Consider the following 22,956-nt stretch of genomic DNA (forward strand, 5'->3'; position numbering starts at 1 on the left):
AGTGGGTAAAACTATCATAACCCGACGGGCATACAGGAACTGTCTGATTATGATATATCAGAAAGTTACTTCAACAGACTTAGTAGAGCTAGAGATGGAAAATTTGTATATCATTCTTGGCATAGATTGGCTCTGTTCATGCTATGCGTCAGATGATTGTAGAAACAGAATAGTTCATTTTCAGTTTCCAAATAAACCAGTCCTTGAATGAAGAGGTAGTACCATAGAACTTAAGGGCCAGTTGATTTCGTACCTTAGAGCGAGAAAAATAATATCCAAGGTATGTATCTATCATCTTGTGTGAGTCAAAGACTCTAACTCAGAAACTCTAACTCTTGAGTCAGTTCTAGTAGTAAATGATTTCTCATATGTATTTCCCGAAGATCTTTCTAGAGTTTCTCCCATTAGAGAAATAGACTTCAGAATAGACCTTCTTCCAGATACTCAACCTATATCTATTATACCATACAGAATGGAACCAGTGGAACTCAAAGAATTAAAAAAAGAGTTGAAGGATCTCCTAGATAAGGGATTCATCAAACCCCGTGGGGCATACCAGTTCTATTCATGAGTAAGAAAGATGGTTCTCTCAGAATGTGTATTGACTACCGTCGGTTGAACAAAGTCATAGTCAAGACTAAGTATCCACTTCCTAGAATCGATGATTTGTATGACCAACTTCAGGGATCCAATTACTTTTCTAAGATAGACCTCAGATCAGGCTGTCATCAGCTCAAAGTCTGAGAATGTAACATTTCAAAAATAGCTTTCTGAACCTGGTATGGTCACTTCGAGTTTCTATTCATATCCTTTAGTCATACTAATGCCCCAACAACTTTTATGGACTTAATGAAGGCGTGTTCAAGCAGTACTTGGACATGTTTGTTATAGTCTTCATCGATGACATTCTTGTCTATTCCCGTAGCCAGAATAATCACGCAGATCACCTCAGAATAGTACTTCAGACTCTCAGAACTCATCAGCTATTTTCCAAATTCAGTAAGTGCAAATTTTGGCTAAGTTCAGTAGCATTTCTTGGTCATATTATTTCCAGTGATGACATTAGGTTGATTCTCAAATGATCGAAGTGGTGAGAAACTGGCCTAGACCTATCTCTCCATCATATGTCAGGAGTTTCTTAGGTTTAGCTGGCTATTAACATTGTTTGTTGAAGGTTTTTCATCTATTCCATACCCCATGTCCAAATTGACTCAGAAGAAAGTCCAATTTCAGTGGTCAGATTTCTAAGTGAAGAGTTTTCAGGAGTTGAAGACTAGACTCACCTGAGCCCCAGTTTTGACTCTACCAAATAGTTTAGATGGGTTTATTGTGTATGGTGATGCATCCAGAGCAGATTTGGGTTATGTCCTCATACAGAGAGGTAAGGTAATAGCCTATACCTCCAGACAGCTTAAGCCCCATGAGAAGAATTACCCAACCTATGATCTCAAGTTAGCAATTGTAGTGCTTGCCTTAAACCTTTAGAGGCATTACTTGTATGGGGTGCATGTTGATGTGTTCACAGATCACAAAAGCCTTCAGTATGTCTTTTCTCAAAAATATTTAAATTTGCATCAGAAAAGGTGGTTAGAGTTATTGAAAGATTATGATATGAGTGTTCTATATCACCCGGGCAAGGCCAATGTCGTGTATGATACTCCAAGTAGACTGTCTATGGTTAATTTTGCTTATGTTGAGGACAGTAAGAAAAAGTTATCTCAGGAAGTTCATCAGTTTGTCCGAATAGCTGTCCACTTAGTTGATTCAGCAGAAGGAAATGTATGGGTTCAAAACAGTTCTGAATCCTCTCTAGTTTTTGAGGTAAAGGAAAAGCAGGATAGATATCCCAGTCTTGTTAAGTTTAAAGAGTCAGACAGAGATCAAAAAATAGAGGTTTTCTCTCAAGGGAGAGATGGTGTATTGCGTTGCCAAGGTTGTTGTGTGTGCCGGGTGTAGACGACATAAGGTAACAAATTCTTGCAGAAGAACATGTTATGTGTTACTCTATTCATACAGAGGCGACTAAGATGTACTGCTATTTGCAGGATATCTATGGGTGGAGTGGGATGAGGAGAGATATTGTAGAGTTTACAGTTATATGCTTTACATGTCAGAAGTTAAGATTGAGCACCAGAAGCCTAATAGGTCCATGCAGGAATTCAGTATTCCCACGTGGAAATGGGAAAAAGTGAACATAGACTTTGTGATGGGTTTGCCTTATACTCATCATAAACATGATTCTATATGGGTTATCATAGACAGAATGACCAAATCAGCTCATTTCTTGCTAGTCCATACTTTCTATTCAGCTGAGGACAATGCTAAACTCTAGATCAGACAGTTGGTTAAGTTACACAGAGTTCCAGTATCCAACATCTCAGATAGAGGTACCTAGTTCACCTCTTATTTCTGGAAAGCATTCCAAAAGGGTCTTGGTACCAGAGTTCACCTCAGTACAGCCTTCCACCCTTAGGCAGATGGTCAAGCAGAAAGGATCATTCAGACTCTCGAAGATATGATAAGAGCCTCCGTTGTTGATTTTAAGGGTAGTTGGGATGACCACTTACCTTTGATCGAATTTGCATACAATAACAACTATCATTCTAGTATTTAGATAGTTCTATTTGAGGCTCTCTAAAGTGGGAGATGTAGATCTCCAATTGGTTGGTTGGAGGTAGGTGAGACTACAGTAATAGGGATTGATTTAGTATTTGATGCCTTAGAGAAGGTTCAGTTAATCAGAGAAAGGCTTAGGGCTGCCTAAAGACGACATAAATCATATGCAGATATGCAGAGAAAGGATCTCGAGATTGAGATCGGTGATTTTTTGTTCTTGAAAATATATCCTATAAATGAGGTACAGATGTTCGTCAAGAAGTAAAAGATCAGTCCCCGATATATCGGTCCTTACAGAATTCTCAGTCATTTTGGAAAGGTAGCTTATGAGTTTGAGTTGCCTTCAAATCTAGCCTCAGTGCCTCTAGTATTCCATGTTTCTTTGCTAAAGAAATGCATTGGTGACCCATCAGTCATAGTTTCTTTAGAAGATGTAAATATTCAGAATGATCTCTCTTTTGAAGAGGTTCCAGTCCAGATCCTTGATCATCAGATTCACAGACTGAGAAAGAAAGAAGTTTTCTTAGTCAAAGTTCTTTAGCAGAATCAATCTGTTGAGGGAGATACTTGGGAAGCAGAAGTATGAATGTAGACCAAGTATCCTCACCTCTTCTCCACAAACTCAGATCCAACTTAAGGTAACAGTCTTTCTTAGCTTTACTCAGTTTCTTGTTAAGATATAATTATAAACTTTGTATACATTACCGTTGCATATTCAGTCATGCATTCATGAATTAGTTCAGTCATGTACTCATGCATCAGATATACATGATCAGTATGAAAACCCAGCTTATTAGTAGCTTTAGTCATGAATTCCATGCATCAGATATGCATGTTAAGTGTGAAAGCTCAATTTGTCAGTAGTTCAGTCATGTAGTCATGCATCAGATATGTATGTCCAGCGTGCAAACTCAATCTATCAATATCTTAGCATAATCAATTTCATTCGGGGATGAATGTTCCCAAGGAAGAGATATTATAATACCCCGTATTTCTCAAGCTTAACTTAAACCTTAGTTCATGAGTTATCTAATATAAAAATTTTGAAATACTCAGTGTTTTTCAGTTCAGAGAAGTTATGACTATTTTATGTTTCAATCGTTAAACACCGTAGCATAGTATGTCAAAATGACAATTGTCAGTTTTTAGTATTGCTCCACGATAGTGGCACATCGCGCCAAGGCTCATTTCAAGTTTGTCACTTTTCAAATCCCACCGCGTCGCGATGATTAAAGATTTAAGAACCAAAGGGGCACTGCGATCCAACCGCATCGCGCCAAGCCCTCAGTTCTCAATTGTCAATTTCCAGAGACACGGTGCAATAGTACAGCGTCGCGCCAGGGGTCTAGGTTGGGAAAATTTCTCAAAAACTAAAAGTGACGTAAAGGGATAAATTGGTCTTTTCCCATGATTTTTGCATGCCCATATATGGGATTTAACTCCTAAAAATGTTTTAAAGGTTATTCTTAATCAATTTCCCCCCAAATTAAAAGCATTCTCTCTCAAGAAAACAAACCCTAGCTCCAAAAAATCAAGATCAATCTCAAGAATTTCTCCAAGAATCTTCAAGAAAAAATATTCCAAGGTATGTTAGGTGTTCATATATGGGTCCCTTTCACCCATAAGTTCATGAGTCTACTTTTAAAACTTCAAGATCTACGATTCATGATTTACATGCTTGAAATTTGGCCATATTAGTGTTCTTGATATTAAATGAGTTCCAGTTAATGATTAATTCTAGATTCCATGAAATTTGAATAGCATGTACATTGAATTGTGTAATTCACATGTCATAATCCATGAATTTGCAAGTTAGGGAATTTTAATTGCCATGCTTATGTGTTACCCATGATTATGTGCATTAAGTTGTGCTCTCTAGGTGTTTGATAGACTATCCATGTGAATAAATTAATGAAATCATGGCATGTTAGTATATGTATAAGCTTATGCCCTACAAGTGTTTGAGAAAATGTCTCTATGAATAATTATGATTTTCAAGAGTATATTATGCTTTATTTTTCATACTATCGGGTCCTGGGGTATTAAAAACCTGACAATTTAGCAGTGTGACTAGAGCCAGTGTCAGTTAAGGAACCTCAGTCATGTCATCATCAGTAGTACTCTCAGTCAGTTATAGAACTCAATTAGTTACCGAACTCAGGAAAACTCAGTAAGCTCAGTATCAGTTCACTCCAGTTTAGAGTACTCAGTTGAGTGTCGTTTAGTTGGGAGTAGGATTCAACACCAAGTGAACCCAAGGATGGGGGCTCACCTGTCAGTAGATGGTGTGATCTTTAGAAGTAATCTTTGCCTTCCAGAACTACGTAGCAAGCGTAGGTTGAGACATTAAACCTGCCAGATAAGGTTTGATGAAGTGTTTTAACCTGACAGATGAGGGTTCCACCATTCTCATTAAAGTACCTACCAGATGAGGGTAATTCATCAGTGTCTTTAACCGTGGCACGGTACGGATACCCTTCTAAGTGGGGTCACAGGTTGGACCCCAACTCAGTTATTTTATCTTATTTGGGACATATCGGTTAGATGATTACCTCCCACATTCTCAGTTTCAGTGTTTAGAATAAAACTCAGTTCAGTTCTATAGAATCAGGACTGTCAAATATAGTCAACCAGTATCAGCAAATCAATTATCAGTAACTTTAGATATCAGTTACTCAGTATCAAAATTTAGGACTTAGCTTCAGACAAGCTTAGTCACAGTATTTTTCTATATGCATATTAGTGCACACTCAGTAATTATAGTAGTATCAGTTATCCATGTACTCTCATGTTCAGTTACTCTATATCATGTAGTCAATTATTGTTCATGCATATGAACCCTTGCATTCATCCTTACCCTATCTAGCATACCAGTACATTCCACGTACTGACGCATACTCTTTCTTTATGTTATGATATTTTATATCATAGGTTCAAACGCTCAGGTTCCCGACCGTGCATAGATAGATTCAAATTCACCCAACAGCAGTATATTAGCTGTGAGTCCTCATCATTCGAGGATATTCTTTTATTTCATTATTTCAGTAGACTTAGTATTTCAGTAGATGGAGTTAGTTGGGGGATTGACCCATCAACTCCATTTTCAGACAGTTTTAGTTAGAGGCTTTTTAGACTAGTTTTTAGACAGTATTCAGTTTTACAAGTTTTTATTATAGTTTGGTATTTTAGCAGTATTTCAAATATTTGAACCTAATGGCATTTCAGCCTATTATTCCACATTTATCAGTATATTATTCAGTGCTAATAGCAGATATCAGTCATGGGTTAGCATGTGGTCCTTCAGGGTAGTAAGTACTATGTAGAGTTCTATACTTGGTGCATTACAATCAGACAGTATTCAGCTTTGCAGATTATTATTACAGTTGATATTCCTTTTCAGTATTCAGATTTTGAACCTTATGGTAATTCAGCTTATTTTTGGTATTATTTTAGTATTATTATTCACTGCTCATAGCATATATCAGTCATGGGTTAACTTGTGGTCCTTCGAGGTCGTAAGCACCATGTAGCATTCGGGATACAGATTTGGGGCGTTACAAATATGGTATCAGAGCCTAAGGTTTAATAGAGTCCTACGGAAATTAAAAGTTGCATCTAGTAGAGTCTTGTGCATGTGTGTATAGCGCGCCACACTTATGGACAAACGGCTATGAGACGTTTTTAGGAAAAATTTTCCTTCTTTCAGTATTCATGTCATGAGAATGAGCATGGGCTCAAGTTAAACTCTCAGTCTAATTAGTTTCTTTCTTCCATTTATAGAACATGCCTTCCAAAAAGACTAATGGAAGAAGGACCAAAAATCAGTCAGCATCTCAGCCCATTCAAGCAGATCCCCTGGATGAGCATGTCTCCCATGCAAAATTTAGAGTTACGTTCACTACTCTAGCTGATTCGGTAGCAGCTCAAAATGAATGGACAACTGCTATTCAAGCCAACCCAGTGGCCAATACTACTGTAGCTAGGATTTGGGACTTCACCTAAATGAACCCTCCCCTATTCTCAGGATCTAAGTCAGTAGAGGTTCCACAGGAGTTCCTTAATAAGGTTTAGAAAGTCACAGACATCATGGGGTAACATCTACTAAGAGTGTTGAGTTAGCCACCTATCAGCTATAAAATATGGCTCATACGTGGTTTAAGTAGTGAAAAGTAGACAGGGGCATAGATGCAGAGCCCATAGAGTAGGAAGAGTTTGCTACTACTTTTCTAGATGGATTCTTTCCCTTAAAGCTAAGAGAAGCCAAGGTGCTAGAGTTCATCAATATCAAACGAGGTAGCATGAGCGTGAAAGATTATTTCCTCAAGTTTACTCAGTTAGCCAGGTATGCTCCCTATGTAGTAGTAGATAATAGGTCCAGAATGAGTAACTTCGTAACTGGGGTGTTAGATAGTATGGTTAAGGAGTGCAGAACTACAATGTTGATTAAGGAGATGGACATATTCAGGCTCATGGTCCATGCTCAGTAGATAGAAGAGGCTAAGAATAAGGAGAGAGAGAAAATAAGAGCGTTAGGATAGGTAGCTTCAATTTTACTCAGTGTAAGTTAGAAGGCGATAATCGTTCCCTGTTTCATCCAAAATCTTTAGTTCCAGCTCTGTCCTCAGCCAGTGCTCCTGTCCTTAAGTTCAAAATTGGCAACAAAGATTGGGCACCAGGCTCTAAATCTCAGGGTAGTGTTAGTAGTGCTCGAACAAATCCTCTTTGTCAAAAATATGGAAGAAATCACTAGGGTATTTGCAAAGCTGGCAGTGATGTTTGTTTCGGGTATGGCAAACCAGGCCACAGAATCAGAGATTGTCCTTAGTCAGGTTCTTAGGGTCAGTATAATCGTCCCCCATCTTAGTTCGATCGCTCGAATTAGCAGGGTACCGCTTCTAGTGCCACCAGTGGTCAATGCTTAAATAAGCTGTATGCACTTTAGTCTAGACAAGATCAGGAAAATTCTTCGTATGTGGTCACTGGTACATTACAAATCTTCCATTTATATATTTATGCCTTACTAGATCTAAGAGCTTCTTTATCTTTCGTGACTCCTTATGTAGACGTTAACTTTAGAGTCAGTCCAAAAATCCTAGTAGAGCCTTTCTTAGTTTCTACCCCAATGGGTAAATCTATCATAGCCCGACGGATATACAGGAACTGTCCAATTATTATATCTCATAAAGTTACTTTAGCAGACCTTGTAAAGCTAGAGATGGCGGATTTTGATGTCATTCTCAGCATAGATTTCTCCATTCATGCTATGCCTCAGTTGACTGTAGAAATAAAATTATTCATTTTCAGTTTCCAAATGGAGAGGTAGTACTACAGTACTTAAGGGTCAGTTTATTTCATACCTTAGAGCGAGGAAAATGATATCCAAGGGATGTGTCTATCATCTTATACAAGTCAAAGACTCTAGTTTAGAGATTCCTAGTCTTGAGTCAGTTCTAATAATAAATTAATTCTCAGACATGTTTCCCAAAGATCTTCTCGGAGTTCCTCCCAAAAGGGAAATTGACTTCTAAATAGACCTTTTTCCAGACACTCAGCCTATATCTATTCTGCCATATAGAATAGATCCAGCAAAAGTCAAAGAGTTAAAAAAATAGTTAAAGGACCTTTTAGACAAAGGGTTCATCAGACCCAGTGTTTCCACATAGGGCGCATCAGTCTTATTCGTGCATAAGAAAGGTTCTCTCAGAATATGTATAGACTACCGTTAGTTGAAAAAATTCACAGTCAAGAATAAATACCCACTTTCCAAAATTGATGACTTATTTGACCAAATTCAGGGTGCCAGTTACTTTTCTAAGGAGGACCTCAGATCAGGTTATCATCACCTCAGAGTTAGAGAATGTGACATTTTAAAAATAGCTTTTCAAACCCAGTATAGTCACTTCGAATTTCTAGTCATGTCCTTTGGTATCACAAATGCCTTAGCAACTTTCATGGACTTAATGAATCAAGTGTTCAAGTAGTACTTGGACATGTTTGTTATAGTCTTTATCGATGACATTCTTGTCTACTCCTGTAGCAAGAATGATCACGCAAATCACCTCAGAATCATACTTTATACCCTCAGAGCCCATCAGTTGTTCACCAAATTTAGTAAGTAAAAATTTTAGCTAAGGTCGGTAACATTTCTTGGGCATATTATTTCCGGTGATGGCATTAGAGTTGATCCTCAAAAGACAAAAGAGGTGAGAAATTGGACTAGACCCATTTCTCCATAAGATATTAGGAGTTTCTTAGGTTTAGCTGGATATTACCATCGATTTTTTGAAGGGATTTCATCAATTGCATCCCCCATCTCCAGATTGACTCAGAAGAAAGTCAAGTTTCAGTGGTCAAATTCTTGTGAGAAGTGTTTTTAGGAGTTGAAGACTCGACTCACCTCAGCCCCAGTTTTAGCTCTACCAGATGGTTCAGATGGGTTTGTTGTGTACTATGATGCATCCAGAGTAGGTTTGGATTATGTCCTCATACAGAGAGGTAAGGTCATAACCTACACCTCTAGACAGCTTAATCCCCATAAGAAGAATTAACCTACCCATAATCTTGAGTTAATAGCTGTAGTGTTTGCCTTAAAGATTTGGAGGCATTACTTGTATAGGGTACATGTTGATATGTTCATAGATTATAAAAGCCTTCAATAAATCTTTTCTTAGAAATATTTGAATTTGTGTCAGAGAAGGTGGTTAGAGTTGTTGAAAGATTATGATATGAGTGTTCTACATCATCCGGGCAAGGCCAATATAGTGGTTGATACTCTCAGTAGGTTGTCTATGGGTAATGTTGTTCATGTTGAGAATAGAAAGAAGAAGTTAGTTCAGGAAGTTCATCAGCTTGCCCGACTAGGTATCTGCTTAGTCGATTCAGCAGATGGCAGTGCGTGGATGCAGAATAGTTTAGAATCATCTCTGGTTTCAAAAGTAAAGGAAAAGCAGGACAGAGATCCCATTCTAGTTAAGCTGAAAAGGTTAGTCCGAGATCAGAAAGTTAAGGTTTCTCCCAAGAGGGAGATGGTGTGTTTTGTTGCTAGAGTCATTTATGTGTGCCGGGTATAGATGGCTTGAGGCAGCAAATTCTTACAGAAGCGCATGGTCCGCGTTACTCGATTCATCCAAGGGATACTAAGATATATCGCAATTTATGGGTTATCTATTTGTGGAGTGGGATGAAGAGAGATATTGTAGAGTTTGTAGTTAAGTGCTCTACGTGTCAACAGGTTAAGATTGATCACCAAAAGCCTGGAGGGTCCATGCAGGAGTTCAGTATTCCTACATAGAAATGGGAAGAAGTGAACATGGACTTTGTGATGGGTTTTCTTTGTACTCATCATTAGCATGATTCGATTTAGGTTATCATTGACAGGATGACCAAATTCGCTCATTTTCTTCCAGTTCATACTTCCTATTCAAATGAGGACTAAGCCAAACTCTATATCAGAGAGTTAGTCGGGTTACACAAAATCCCAGTATCCATTATCTCATATAGAGGTACCCATTTTATCTTTCATTTCTGGAAAGCATTCCAAAAGGGTCTTGGTACCTAAGTTCATCTTAGTACAGCCTTTCACCCTTAGATAGATGGTCAAGAAAAGAGAACCATTCAGACTCTAGAAGATATGCTGAGAGCATGTGTTGTCAATTTTAAAGGTAGTTGGGATGACCACTTGCCTTTGATTGAATTCGCATACAATAACAGCTATCATTCCAGTATTTAGATGGCTTCATTTGAGGCTCTCTATGGTAAGAGATATAGATCTCTAATTAATTGGTTTGAGGTTGGTGAGGCCACAGTAGTAGGTCCTGACTTAGTGTTTAATGCCTTAGAGAAGGTTCAGCTGATCAGAGAAAGGCTTAGGGCAGCCTAGAACTGACAAAAATCATATGTAGATGTGAGGAGAAAAGATCTCAAGTTTGTAGTTGGTGATTTTGTATTCTTGAAAATCTCTCCCATGAAGGTGGTAAAGAGGTTCGGCAAGAAGGGAAACCTCAGTCCCCGATATGTTGGTCCTTATAGAATTCTCAGGCGTTTTAGAAAGGTAGCTTATGAGCTTGAGTTGCCTTCAGATTTAGCTTTAGTACACCCAGTGTTCCATGTCTCCTTGCCAAAGAAATACACTGGTGACCCAGCAGTCATAGTTCCCTTAGAGGGTATAGATATTTAGAATGATCTCTCTTTCAAAGAGGTTCCAGTTCAAATCCTGGATCATCAGATTCAGAGGCTAAGGAAAAAAAAAGTTCCCTTGGTTAAAGTTCTTTGGCGGAATCAGTCCGTTGAGGGATCTACTTAGGAATCGAAAGAAGATATGCAGACCAAGTATCCTCACCTCTTCTCCAAAAACTTAGACTCGGCTTAAGGTAACAGTCTTCCTTAGATTTACTCAATTTTATGTTCAGATATAGTCATAAATTTGGTATTCTTTACCGTTGCATATTCAGTCATGCAATCATGAATTAGTTCAGTCTAGTGCTCATGCATCAAATATGCATGTTCAGTATGAAAACTATGCCTATCAGTACTTTTAGTCATGTATTCCATGCATCAGATATGCATGTTCAGTGTATAAACTAACCTATCAGTGTTTATCAGCTTAATTAGTCTCATTCGAGGAGAATGTTCCCAAGTGGGAGATATTGTAATACCCCATATTTCTCAAGCTTAATTTAGCTCTAAGTACATGAGTATTCCTTCATAAAATTTTTAAAATACTCAATATTTTTCAATTTAGAGCTTACTAATACGTAGAAAATTCAGTTAGCTTTTCAACAATATAAAGTTCACCCGAATCCGCTACTTAGGTAAAGAGTTAGAGCCATTTTTGTAAGACAGTGTACCAAATTGGCACCCAGCGCATCGCAGAGACCTGCCAAATGGCAATGGTCATTTTTCGGTTAGCCAGCGTGATACTACCGCATCGCACCACTAGCTAAATTCTCAATTGTCATTTTTCAGTGCTTCATCACGATCATGGTGCATCGCACCAAGAGGTAAATTCGCAGTCAATGAGTTGGCGCGATGGCACCGCATCGCACCAAACCTCCAGTTCCCAATCGTCCAATTTCCAGTGAGCTGGCATGATTCCACCATGTCGCGCCAGCATGAAAATTTGAATTTTATTTTTTCGTGATTTTAATTTAGGGGCTATTTGGTGAATTTCTAAAATCCCTAATTAGCCTAAACACGAGATTAAAGCCCTAAATACTCTATTATTTCATTATTTCCTCACTTTCTCTCAAGATTAAAATACTCTCTCTAAAAGGGACAAAACCCTAGCTTCGAAAAATCAAGAACAAACTCAAGAATTTCTCCAAAAACCTTCAAGAACTAATATTTTCAGGTATGTTAGGTGTTCATTTATGGGTTTCTTTCACCCATACAGTCCAAGAATCCATTTTTTAAATCATGAGATTGTTGATTTATGATTTACATGCTTGAAATTAGATCGTATTAATGTTCATGACATTAATTGAGTTTTAATCCATGATTAATTGTGGTTTCCATGAAATTGAAATAGCATGTATATTGAATTGTGTATTTTCCATGTTATAATCCTTGAATTTGCAAGTTTAGGCATTGTAGTTGCAATGTTTATATGATATTCATGATTATGTGCATTAAGTTGTACTCCCCAAGTGGTTTATAGAATGTCCATGTAAATTAAATGGTGAAATCATGACATGCTAGTATATGTACAAGCTTATGCTCTACATGTGTTTGATAAAATGTCTCTATGAATGAATTATGGACAAGTGTACATTGTTATGTTTCTCAAGATCATGCTAAGCTCTACTTTTCGTGCTATCAAGTCCTGGGGATATTTAATACCTGAAAATCTAGTTGTTTCCCCATAGCTACAGTAGTTGCAAAATAGTATCAGTCATGTCACGATCAGTAGAACTCAGTCAGTTACAGAACTCAGTAGTACTCAGCCAGCGACAGAACTCGGTAAAATTCAGTATCAGTCCAGCCTAGTTCAGTATAATCAGTTCAGGGTCTATTCAGTTGAGAGTAGGATTCAACACCGAGTGAACCCAAGGATGGGGACTCACCTGCCAGTAGAAGGTGTGATCTTTAGGAGAAATTAAGAGTTTGTATAATTACAATAATAGGTTTGCTAATTTGTAGAAATTAAAGAGAAATATATAATAAGTCATAATATATATATATATATATATATATATATATTCTTATTGGGTTATCGATTTACCCAATAGCCCAATAAGAAAAAATCAAACCAAACCAATAACCCAATAATTTTTTCTAAAACCATTAAAATATCGTTAACCCAATAACCCAAAAACAATAAACCAATAATATTTTTATCAGTTCGGTTTATCGGTCGGATCAGTTTTTCCACACCCCTAACTGACACTCTTCCAATTGGGGTTACAGGTTGGACCCCAGTTATCTTATTTGGGGAATATCGGTTAGATGATTACTTCCCACAGTTTCAGTTTCAGTATCAGTATAGAACTCAGTTCAGTTCTACAGAATCAGGACTGTCAGATACAGTCAATCAGTTTCAGTAACTCAGTTATCAGTAATCTCAGATATCAGTTACTCAGTTATCAGAACCCAGAACTCAACTTCTGTAAAAACTTAGTTGCAGTATACACGTATATGACATGTTATTATATGTACAAACTTATGCTCTACATGTGTTTGATAAAATGTCTCTATGAATGAATTATGGATAAGTGTACATTGTTATATTTCTCAAGATCATGCTATGCTTTACTTTTCATGCGATTAAGTCCTGGGGGTATTTAATACCCAAAAATCTAGCTGTTTACCCAGAGCTACAGTAGTTACAAAATAGTATCATTCTTGTCATGATCAGTAGAACTCAGTCAGTTACAGAACTTAGTAGTACTCAGTCAGCAATAGAACTCAGTAAAACTCAGTATCAGTCCAATCTAGTTCAGTATAATCAATTTTGGGTCTATTCAGTTGGGAGTAGGATTCAGCACCAAGTGAACCCAAGGATGGGGGCTCACCTGCCAGTAGAGGGTGTGATCCTTAGAATCAATCCTTGCATTCTAGAACTATGTAGCTAGCGTAGGTTGAGAAATCAACCTGCCAGTTGATGGTTGATAAGGTGTTTTAACCTGCCCGTTGAAGGTACCACTATTCTCATTAGAGTACCTATCATATGAGGGTAACTCTTCAGTTTTCTTTACCCGTGGCACGGTACTGATGCCTTCCAACTGAGGTTAAGGGTTGGACCTCAGTTATCTTATTTGGGGCATGTCGGTTAGATGATTACTTCCCACAGTTTTATTTTCAGTCTCAGTATAGAACATAGTTCAATTCTATAGAATCAAGGTTGTTAGATACAGTCAATCAATTTTAGTAACTCAGTTATCAGTAATCTTAGATATCATTTACTCAGTTATCAGAACCCAGAATTCAGCTTCAATAAAAGCTCAGTTATAGTATACACGTACATGAACAGTATTGCATACTCAGTATCTATAGTAGTTTCAGTTATCCATGTACTCTCATACTCAGTTACTCTATATCATTCAGTCAGTTATTGTTCATGCATATGAACCCTTTCATTCAGCCTTACCTTATCTAGCATACCAGTACATTCCACGTACTGACGCATACTCTTTTTTTTGCTCTATGATGTCTCATATCATAGATTCGGACACTTAGGTTCCTAACCGCGTATAGACAGATTCAAATTCAGCCAGCAGTGTCAGATTCAGTAGTGAGTCCTCATCTATCGAGGATATGCAGTTATTTCAGTATTTTAAGTAGCTTCAGTATTTCAGTAGTCGGAGTTAGTTGGGGGGCTTGTCCCATCAACTCCATATTCAGACAGTTCAGTCAAAGGATTTTTAGACTAGACTATCAGACAGTATTCAATTTTGTAGATTATTATTACAGTGATATTCTTTATTAGTATTCAGATTTTGAACCTTATGGCAATTCAGCCTATTTTTTGCACTATTTTTAGTATTATTATTCAGTGCTCACAGCAGATATCGATTATGGGTTAGCTTGTGGTCCTTCGAGGTCGTAAACATCGTATAGCGTCCGGGGTAGAGACTCGGGACATTACATTACAACAATCACCTAATGCTTCAGAACACACAACTGACCCAGAAGAGTAATCCTTCCAAATCACCAGCAGTCACTTGTTTCTTCAAAATAAAACTGTGCAGTACAGGTAGCATACAACTAATTAGACGAGGAGAGTAAGACAAGCAAACAGATTACACAAATACAATCATACAAATATTTATACACATTGTAAAAATTACAGCACAAATGAATTGACCCACAACAGGCAACTAATAAGAAAGAAAAAAATCTCAGCAAAATTAATTATATTTCAATTATAAAAAAATAACATAACTAAGATTAAAGTACTAAAGTCGGTAATTGTTACTTCTATATTTTTAATAATGCTGGCACACTTACTATCTCCAGTAGCCCAGAAACGAGTTAGCTATTCTGTTTTTGCTTGTTTTAAAATTTCAGACTTCAAAATTTGCATCCACTCAATTGACCACTTGATCATACCCTTATTTTGTATCAAGTAGTAAAACAAGTATCAATTGACAATCTAATAAAAAAATTTACAAAAAATGTAAACATATTATCTCGGTTATTATCCGTTCCTCTTATAAAATTTTCTTCAAAAGATGCGACAAATTTTTCTTTAAATATCTAACATGCTATCTCAGTTATTTTCCTTTCATTATGAGGTCAGTTAAAGGGACATATACAATAAAGCTAAAATAAACTATCAAGATGGATTGGTAAAAGCAATTAGCCAAAAAAAAATGAAATCAAAATCCACATGCAAGATGAAAGAAATAAAATTAGAATCCACTCACAAGATGAAACAAAAACGAAATGAAATCAATAACAATTTCAAAGAAGAAATTTTAATTTTGTGCTACCCATTTAGGAAAATGAAATTGAGAGTTCATTCTAAATTGATTTGGGGGAAAGATGAGAGATGAGTTTTGGGGGAAAATCGGAGACAGAGAGATGGGTTTTTGGTCAAATAAAAAAATGAGAAAAATGTATTGTAAAAGGAGGCAACACTAAATTGATCCCGCTATTTTTTTTTATGGATAGAGGGGATTAAAATCCTTGCAAATCTCAAAATTTTAGCGACATGTGTTTTATCTTCGCAATTAATATAATTTTACAGAAGTTAAAATACCTCCACAAATAAATCCTCGCAACTAGACCTTTTTTGGTCGTGACCCACAGTCCCGCACAAGTATGGAGTAAGTCTATCCATTTGGACAGATGAAAAAAGAATTATCGAAAATCAAAAGAATCATAAGATACTAAAAGGTCATTTGATAGGGTATACAAGAATACATAGTGCAGAATATGGTGTATTAATTAGTAATGACTGCATTAATAATGTTGATATTAGTTACACTTTCATTAGTTATGTTGAGATTTTTCTTATAATGTGTTTAGTTTAGGATATTAAAAATTAGATGCATTGCATAATTTCTATAGAAAATACCTTCCACAAATATGATGGAAAAGATATGAAAAAAATTTGAAAGGATACTTATGTCTTTAATAATACTAATTAATATATGCATTAGAATCGATTACATTGCTAGTACCATAATTTTCATGTATTAATATATAAAAACTTTTATACCAAATGAAATATATAATTAAAACTTATTAAAATTAACATATGCATTATGTTTGCTAATTCACCTTACCAAACTTATTCGTACTTCCAAGTGAATCATATGGCATTGACTTCAACCATCAAAGCCTATAGTGAATATCATTAGAGAGGTATATTTTTAATATACTATTATCGACCACTCAATCGGTCAAACTTGGTCCAATAGATGGTTCGATTTATAATCACCAAACAGTTTAATGGACACAATCAAAAAAAAAAAAAAAAAAACATATATTTTATACAAGAAAAAATCCAAAAACTAGTGAAAAGAGTAGTCAATAATTGGTGCAAAAAAGTCCAAAAGGGGTGGGTGAACTTCCATGGCGTAACGCGGCACGGCGGCAGCCCAAAAAGGTCCATTGTCCAGAACACACGCCCATTTTCACACATCTAATGGGTCAACTTCTTGACCTAAAAATAATTAGTAAAATATTCACTATGTTTCATGTTGTTATTCTCTAATTGGTTAAGGATATGTTTGGTATGGAAATAATTTTTTGAAAAATATTTTTTTATTTTTTCTTGTTTGATTATAATAAAATGTTGGGAAAATATTTTTTAAAATAATTTATTTTTCTCTATTTGAGGGAAAATGACTTTTCTCATGAGTCAAGGAAAGTCATTTTTCAAAAAATGACAAAATGACAAATGTGATTTATGCCTCCACCCTCGCCCCTCTTCCCCACCCCAGCAACACTTATATTCACATTACTCAAAAAAATTCATATTTCTCAAAAATATTTTTCACTGTGTTTTGTTGTAATTTTTCACTGCTTGAAATAAAAAATAGTGAAGCCGAATTTTCACATTTTTCAATGTTCGTTAAATGTACTGTTATTTTCATATGCATAGAGAAAGACTTACCTATGTTACTTTTGCTAATTGCATATTTCATTTTGTCATCGATGTAGCTTGTTTCACAAGGTTGAATAAGCTTGTCGTTTCATTGTATTAATATTGATTGTAGTATCTTGAGATTGTCCTAACAAAATGTTGAAAAGTGTCCTATATTTGCTAATTAGTGGTTGCTTAAATTTTAGTGAATTGTAATATTTTAGTATTCGATATTGATATTATTTGCTATGCTTACATTAGTTCTTACAAATTGTTGAGTTGCTAGAGACGGTAATATACTAGTTAACAGTTAGTAATATTTTCTAAAAAATATTTTTTCACTCACCAACCAAACATTAGAAAATGTTTTTCTGAAAAATATTTTCTACTCACCAACCAAACACCATAAAATATTTTTTCGAAAAATATTTTCCACTCACCAACCAAACATGAAAAAATAAGTAGAAAATCAACTTATTTTCGAAGAAAAATTTTTCCAGGAAAATATTTTACATGAAAAATTTTCCATCATACCAAACACATCCTAAATGTCGGTCGAAGTCAAATGTTAATACCGTCATTTGCTAGAAATTGAAATGGTAATATATTGATTAACGCTTTTACAAGACAAACATAAATCAATACTCGTTACATTTCCTATTAGTTTAGCTGTGATGTTGGTTAGATTATGTAAATTTTAACAAACACTATCATCAATATACACAAAAAAAAAGTTATAATATTTAGTATTTATCATATGATTTTTAAATATCAAGATTTTATATATAAGATGTTGAGTTGATCCAATTCAATTTAGCTTCGAAAAATAGTTAAATTAATTTTCAAAAATAGAAACATGACAACTAATTTGAAACAAAAAAAGTAAAGATTAAAAAGTCCAACTGAACCAAACATGCCTATCTAAGTATAACGTTACAATCTTACTAAATACTGTTTCATACATTTATATTATTATTGTCTGATACATTAGGATTTTTACTAAAAGAATTTATAATAAAAAAAATAAACATAGTACAGGACACAAATGTTCACTTTGTTTTTTTAGTAGTGGTCTCATGAAATATTCAAATAGCACCTCTAGTAGCGGATTAAGTATATATTAGTTAATAAGCTTAGCTAAATCTAATATTTTCGAAATATAATTTATATTTATACCTAAAAGATTAACAAAATATTGAATTTTAGTCTCATAACTTGGAAAGTACAATAAGTTTAATGATAAAAAAAAGTAAACACGTCGAGTTTAAATTGTAACCCCAATCAATTTTAAACTACTACAACTTGGTTGAATTAGTGGTCGTAGTGCTATGCTTGTAATTTTTTGTTCTCGGAGTTTCTGGTGATGTTTGTTGTTTTCGGGTAGATCGATGTTAGTGTTATTTTGTAGTAGCCTTGTGTATGTTATTATCCGTTGTTTTATCACTACCTATTAGTTCTTGCTCTTATATTATGTCGTTTTCTAGATTGTTTTAATCCTGAGCTAGGGATCTATCAGAAACAGCCTCTGAAGCTCACTTCTAAGATGGTGATACGAACTGCGTACACAATACCCTCCTCAGATTCCACTTCGTGGAAATACACCGAATATATTGTTGTTTTTACTTGTATGAGTTGGTTTCTATATTATATTATTGTTCTCCTCATTAATCAATTTAATCCTATGTTGGAACGAGTCACCCTATCCACCAAAATGGAAAAGGAAAGAAAAAGAGAACTCTTTTATTCTCTATAAATAGAAACCCATTGCCATCCCAACACCACAACTCTTAAACTCTTTTCTATCAAAGAGAAACACACAGAGAGCCAAATCAAGCTCAACAACAGGGGCGACTTTGATCATTAAGAACACAGTGCAAAATGGCAAGAAAGTTGAGTACTTTATTACTTGTTTTTTCTACAATATTTGTTTTATTACAACATGTTTCAATCGCACAACAAACTCATGTTGTTGGTGATGCTTTGGCTTGGACCGTTCCTAATGGTGGCGCCTCCGCTTATTCCTTGTGGGCCGCCCGTAAAACCTTCGCCATCGGCGACACTCTTGGTTAGTATATATATACACACTCACAGCATAAAGATTTTATATACTTCCTCTGTCCCAACTTATATATATGTCACACTTTTCCTTCTAGTCAATTTGGCATTTCTACTTTTAATGATAATTTAACTTGTAAATGTAAATTTCACTTTTAATAAGATGATTTATAGCTATTCAAATACATATAACTTATTTTATACTGCAAATTTTAAAAGTCTTCTCATAATTCTTAAACTTATGTTCAATCAAATTATAACACATAAAATAAAACGAGAATGTAAGTACTATTTAGTGAATTTTACCATGAGATATCAAGTTAGTATAAAAAGTTTTCCCTCTATTTATCTTCCCTCCTTTTTTTTATATTTATCTTTTGAGTAATCTAATAATATAAAAAATGAATTACCTAATAAGTGACATGCTTGTGTAGATATCGTTTACCCCTCAAATGCATAGAATATAAACTAAATTAACATTCCACATTATGTTGCTTTTTGTTAATTATGGTTAGTTTAGTTTACTTTAATAAAGTGTTAATGGGTAATGAGGTGAGGTAATGCACCTTTTCCTTTTTCTATTACGTAGATTCCTTCCCCCGCTTGTATTTCTTAATTTAGTTTATATTTTGTCATATCTAGTGGCGAATACGTACAAAGTTGTGGCAGCTAAATATATTCTGTAGGCACACTACATTCTTTTCAACTCTTATGTATATGGTTAAATAATTTTTAAAAGAGAACATTATTTATCCACACCATGATTAAATTATTTGGTTCAAACAAAAACATGTAAATTAATACTAATCCCGTGGTCCATACTCACCACCTAAAATCCTCGGAAATTCCCAATTTAGAGTCGGTGAATTTAGAATAGATATACTTTTCACTGTTTTAACTAAATAAATTTAGAATAAATTTATTCGGACTCTTTTTTTTCTTATGCAGTATTTAACTTTACAACGGGATTTCATAGTGTGGCTGAGGTATCAAAGGCAGATTTTGATTCATGCAATACTGCAAGCCCAATTTCAATTTCCACTAATGGGCCAACAAACATTACATTGAGATCTGCTGGATCACATTACTACCTTTGTACCTTTCCAAGACATTGTACCTTGGGCCAAAAATTGGCTATCAGTGTCTCCGGCTCCGGCTCTCCCACTCCTCAGCCGACTCCTGCCAGGCCCGTCACTCCTCCCACTGCCACCCCGGCTACGTCTCCTTCATCAAACCCATCGAGAGCTCCCGCCCCATCAGTGTCGGTCGCTCCTGCACCTGGTAGTGTAGCCCAAACTTACATTGTTGGAGATAACATGGGTTGGAATGTACCTACTGGTGGCCCAGTTTCTTATCAAAGATGGACTAATGGCAAATCCTTCAAGGTTGGAGATACTCTTGGTAAGCACTAAAATTCTGAATTTCATTTCATAAAATTACTAAATCAAAATAAAAAATCACCCTGAAAATTGGATACTCTTACTCTCGTAAAGTATTCTAATGAATAGATAGGATGAAAAAAAGATTCATCACATGAATTTGCAACGGCAAATTCCTTAGAAATTGACTAGTCGAAAGCTTTTCTTGCAATATTCTCATGATATATGAGTACTCTACTAATAATTGTTGATTTAAGATTTTAATCTTAACATTATTTTTTCTATACAGTTTTCAATTTTGTCAATGGGGCACATAATGTTGCAACAGTTAGCAAGGCAGCTTATGACTCATGTAACACAACTTCTCCAATAAACACAATTAGCACTGGTCCAGCTAGAATTACTCTAACAAATTCTGGTGAACACTACTACGTGTGCACATTCCCTAGACATTGTTCATTAGGTCAAAAGCTAGCCATCAATGTCACCGGCAGCGACTCGGCCTCCCCCACGCCTTCCATTGCCGCCACCCCATCGGGCTCCACCGTCCCATCCGCCCCCTCGGGCGATTCTCCGGTCACTTCACCACCCGCACCAAGTGCCTCAGTTCCATCTTTGGCTGTTGCAGCTTTGCCAGTCACTTTCTTGTCATTTGCCTTACTTAGGTTGTTGAATTAGAGTGTACTATAGTGTTGATTTTATGTAATTTTTCTATTGGTTCTTTTTCTTTTTTTGGTTTATCTTTTTGTATGAATTTGACATTTTTATTGTTGCACCAATAAAGCTGAATTTTTTGGATTCTTATCTAGATTGTTTTTGTGGGGGGCGGCGGGGGGGGGGGGGTGTTGATTTTATTGTAATGACATTTAATTTCAAAATTGGTGACAAAACATCATTTGTGATTTGTCTGCTTGTGTGTGTTTATCATGCATGACAATATTAATTAGGAATATTAGTGCTGCTTGACTTTGTTGTCTTAATAACAGACATCCTCAATACATCTTCCTTACCAAAATGGACCAGATTGTTTTCTTTTTTCATTTTTTAATTATAGAAAATAATATTCGTGACAACGTTCATATGTTATTAGAAATATTTTAAGATGAAAAGTCTTTTAAAAATATAGAAATTAAAGGAGGACAAGTTTGTTACTAAATAATAAAAATCAATCGAGAATTATTTTATATCTCTGGATATATTACTGACGAATTGTCAAAAAATTCGATTAGTTACGAATTAGAAGAAACAAATTACCACCTTAATTAGCGACGAATTCACTACTTGCTCATGCTTTTCTTTTTCTATCTGAAAGATTAATCCTTTACCGTCAACTGTTGAATATATCTTCTTTGATCTCTTTATATTGGGGTAGGGGAAAGAGAAATGATGGAAGATTACAAGATGAAAATCAAAAGTTTAAATAATCAACCAACTGAGCTACTAACATTTTCAACATTTGAATACATCAAACATGTATTTCTATTGTAAGTTAAACATACACACTATCAAAGAAATTTGATTTTAAAAGGTTGTAGGACCTGACTTTTGGAAAATAAAACTAGCGGTGATTAGCAACAAACATTAATTCAACGCACTATCAGAGTTTGTTGCATGTATATTTCTTTTTGTCTGTGGAATATTTTTTAAGAAATATTGCCCTAAAGAAGTTCAAAATGTGTTTGTTTAAAGTTTGCTAAAAGAAGTTACACTCCAGATTTTTATTTTTCTAATGATTTGAGGGTACTTTTGAATGAAAAGTTTCTCCATTAATTTCAATTTACTCAAAAATCTCCTTTGACATTGTACCGGTCAGTGCCACATTGAATTAAGGGGTTTATTCAAAGTTTTTCATCGAAAAATTATATTATATAGTCAAAAATATTTTTATGTATATATAGTAGATGTTGAATCTCCTCCGACTAGTCTGTATATTTACTTCTGAACTCCCTCAATGAAAAAATTCTGACTCTACCACTGATAACCTGATTTATCCTTGCACATTCAAAAACATAGCAGTTGCAGATTTCCTGATCATCAAAAAAAGAGGGGCCAAACAATTGAAATGTGACATCAAGGGTGTGATTGGTACGAAGAAAAACATTTTTCAGAAAAATGTTTTCCAATTTTCTCATGTTTGGTTGGCTTAAAGGTTTTGGAAAATATTTTTCAAATCAACTTATTTTCCTCAATTCTGAGGAAAATGACTTTCCTTCAAAAAGTACGTGAAATATTTTTCAAAACTCTCTTTCAACCTCACTATTAAGTTGAAATATTCATACAACTCTTAAAATCATCCATCCCTACTCCGACCCTCAATCCTCCACCCCCACCCCGCCCCTACCACCCCTATTACAAAAATACTTTAATTTTTTTTTT

The 22,956-nt window shown here is 35.3% G+C and overlaps 1 protein-coding gene across 1 annotated transcript; it reads left to right on the top strand.

Moving 5' to 3' along the window:
- Window positions 1–18,826: 18,826 nt before the first annotated feature.
- On the top strand, window positions 18,827–21,384 carry LOC107877771 (blue copper protein). The gene is made up of 3 exons (XM_016724480.2): window positions 18,827–19,211; window positions 20,150–20,602; window positions 20,870–21,384. Exons 1-3 carry the CDS (start codon window positions 19,025–19,027, stop codon window positions 21,256–21,258), a joined length of 1,029 nt encoding a protein of 342 aa, XP_016579966.1. The 5' UTR covers window positions 18,827–19,024; the 3' UTR covers window positions 21,259–21,384.
- The last annotated feature ends 1,572 nt before the right edge of the window (window positions 21,385–22,956 follow it).

This window comes from Capsicum annuum, chromosome 7, assembly GCF_002878395.1.
Source record: "Capsicum annuum cultivar UCD-10X-F1 chromosome 7, UCD10Xv1.1, whole genome shotgun sequence".
NCBI lineage: Eukaryota > Viridiplantae > Streptophyta > Magnoliopsida > Solanales > Solanaceae > Capsicum > Capsicum annuum.

Bases quoted from the DNA above. Each gene is read 5' to 3' on its own strand.
- LOC107877771 (XM_016724480.2), top strand. From the start codon at position 19,025: ATGGCAAGAAAGTTGAGTACTTTATTACTTGTTTTTTCTACAATATTT. The intron at 19,212-20,149 runs GTTAGTATATAT...TTTCTTATGCAG, and splicing joins CGCCATCGGCGACACTCTTG to TATTTAACTTTACAACGGGA. The intron at 20,603-20,869 runs GTAAGCACTAAA...TTTTCTATACAG, and splicing joins CAAGGTTGGAGATACTCTTG to TTTTCAATTTTGTCAATGGG.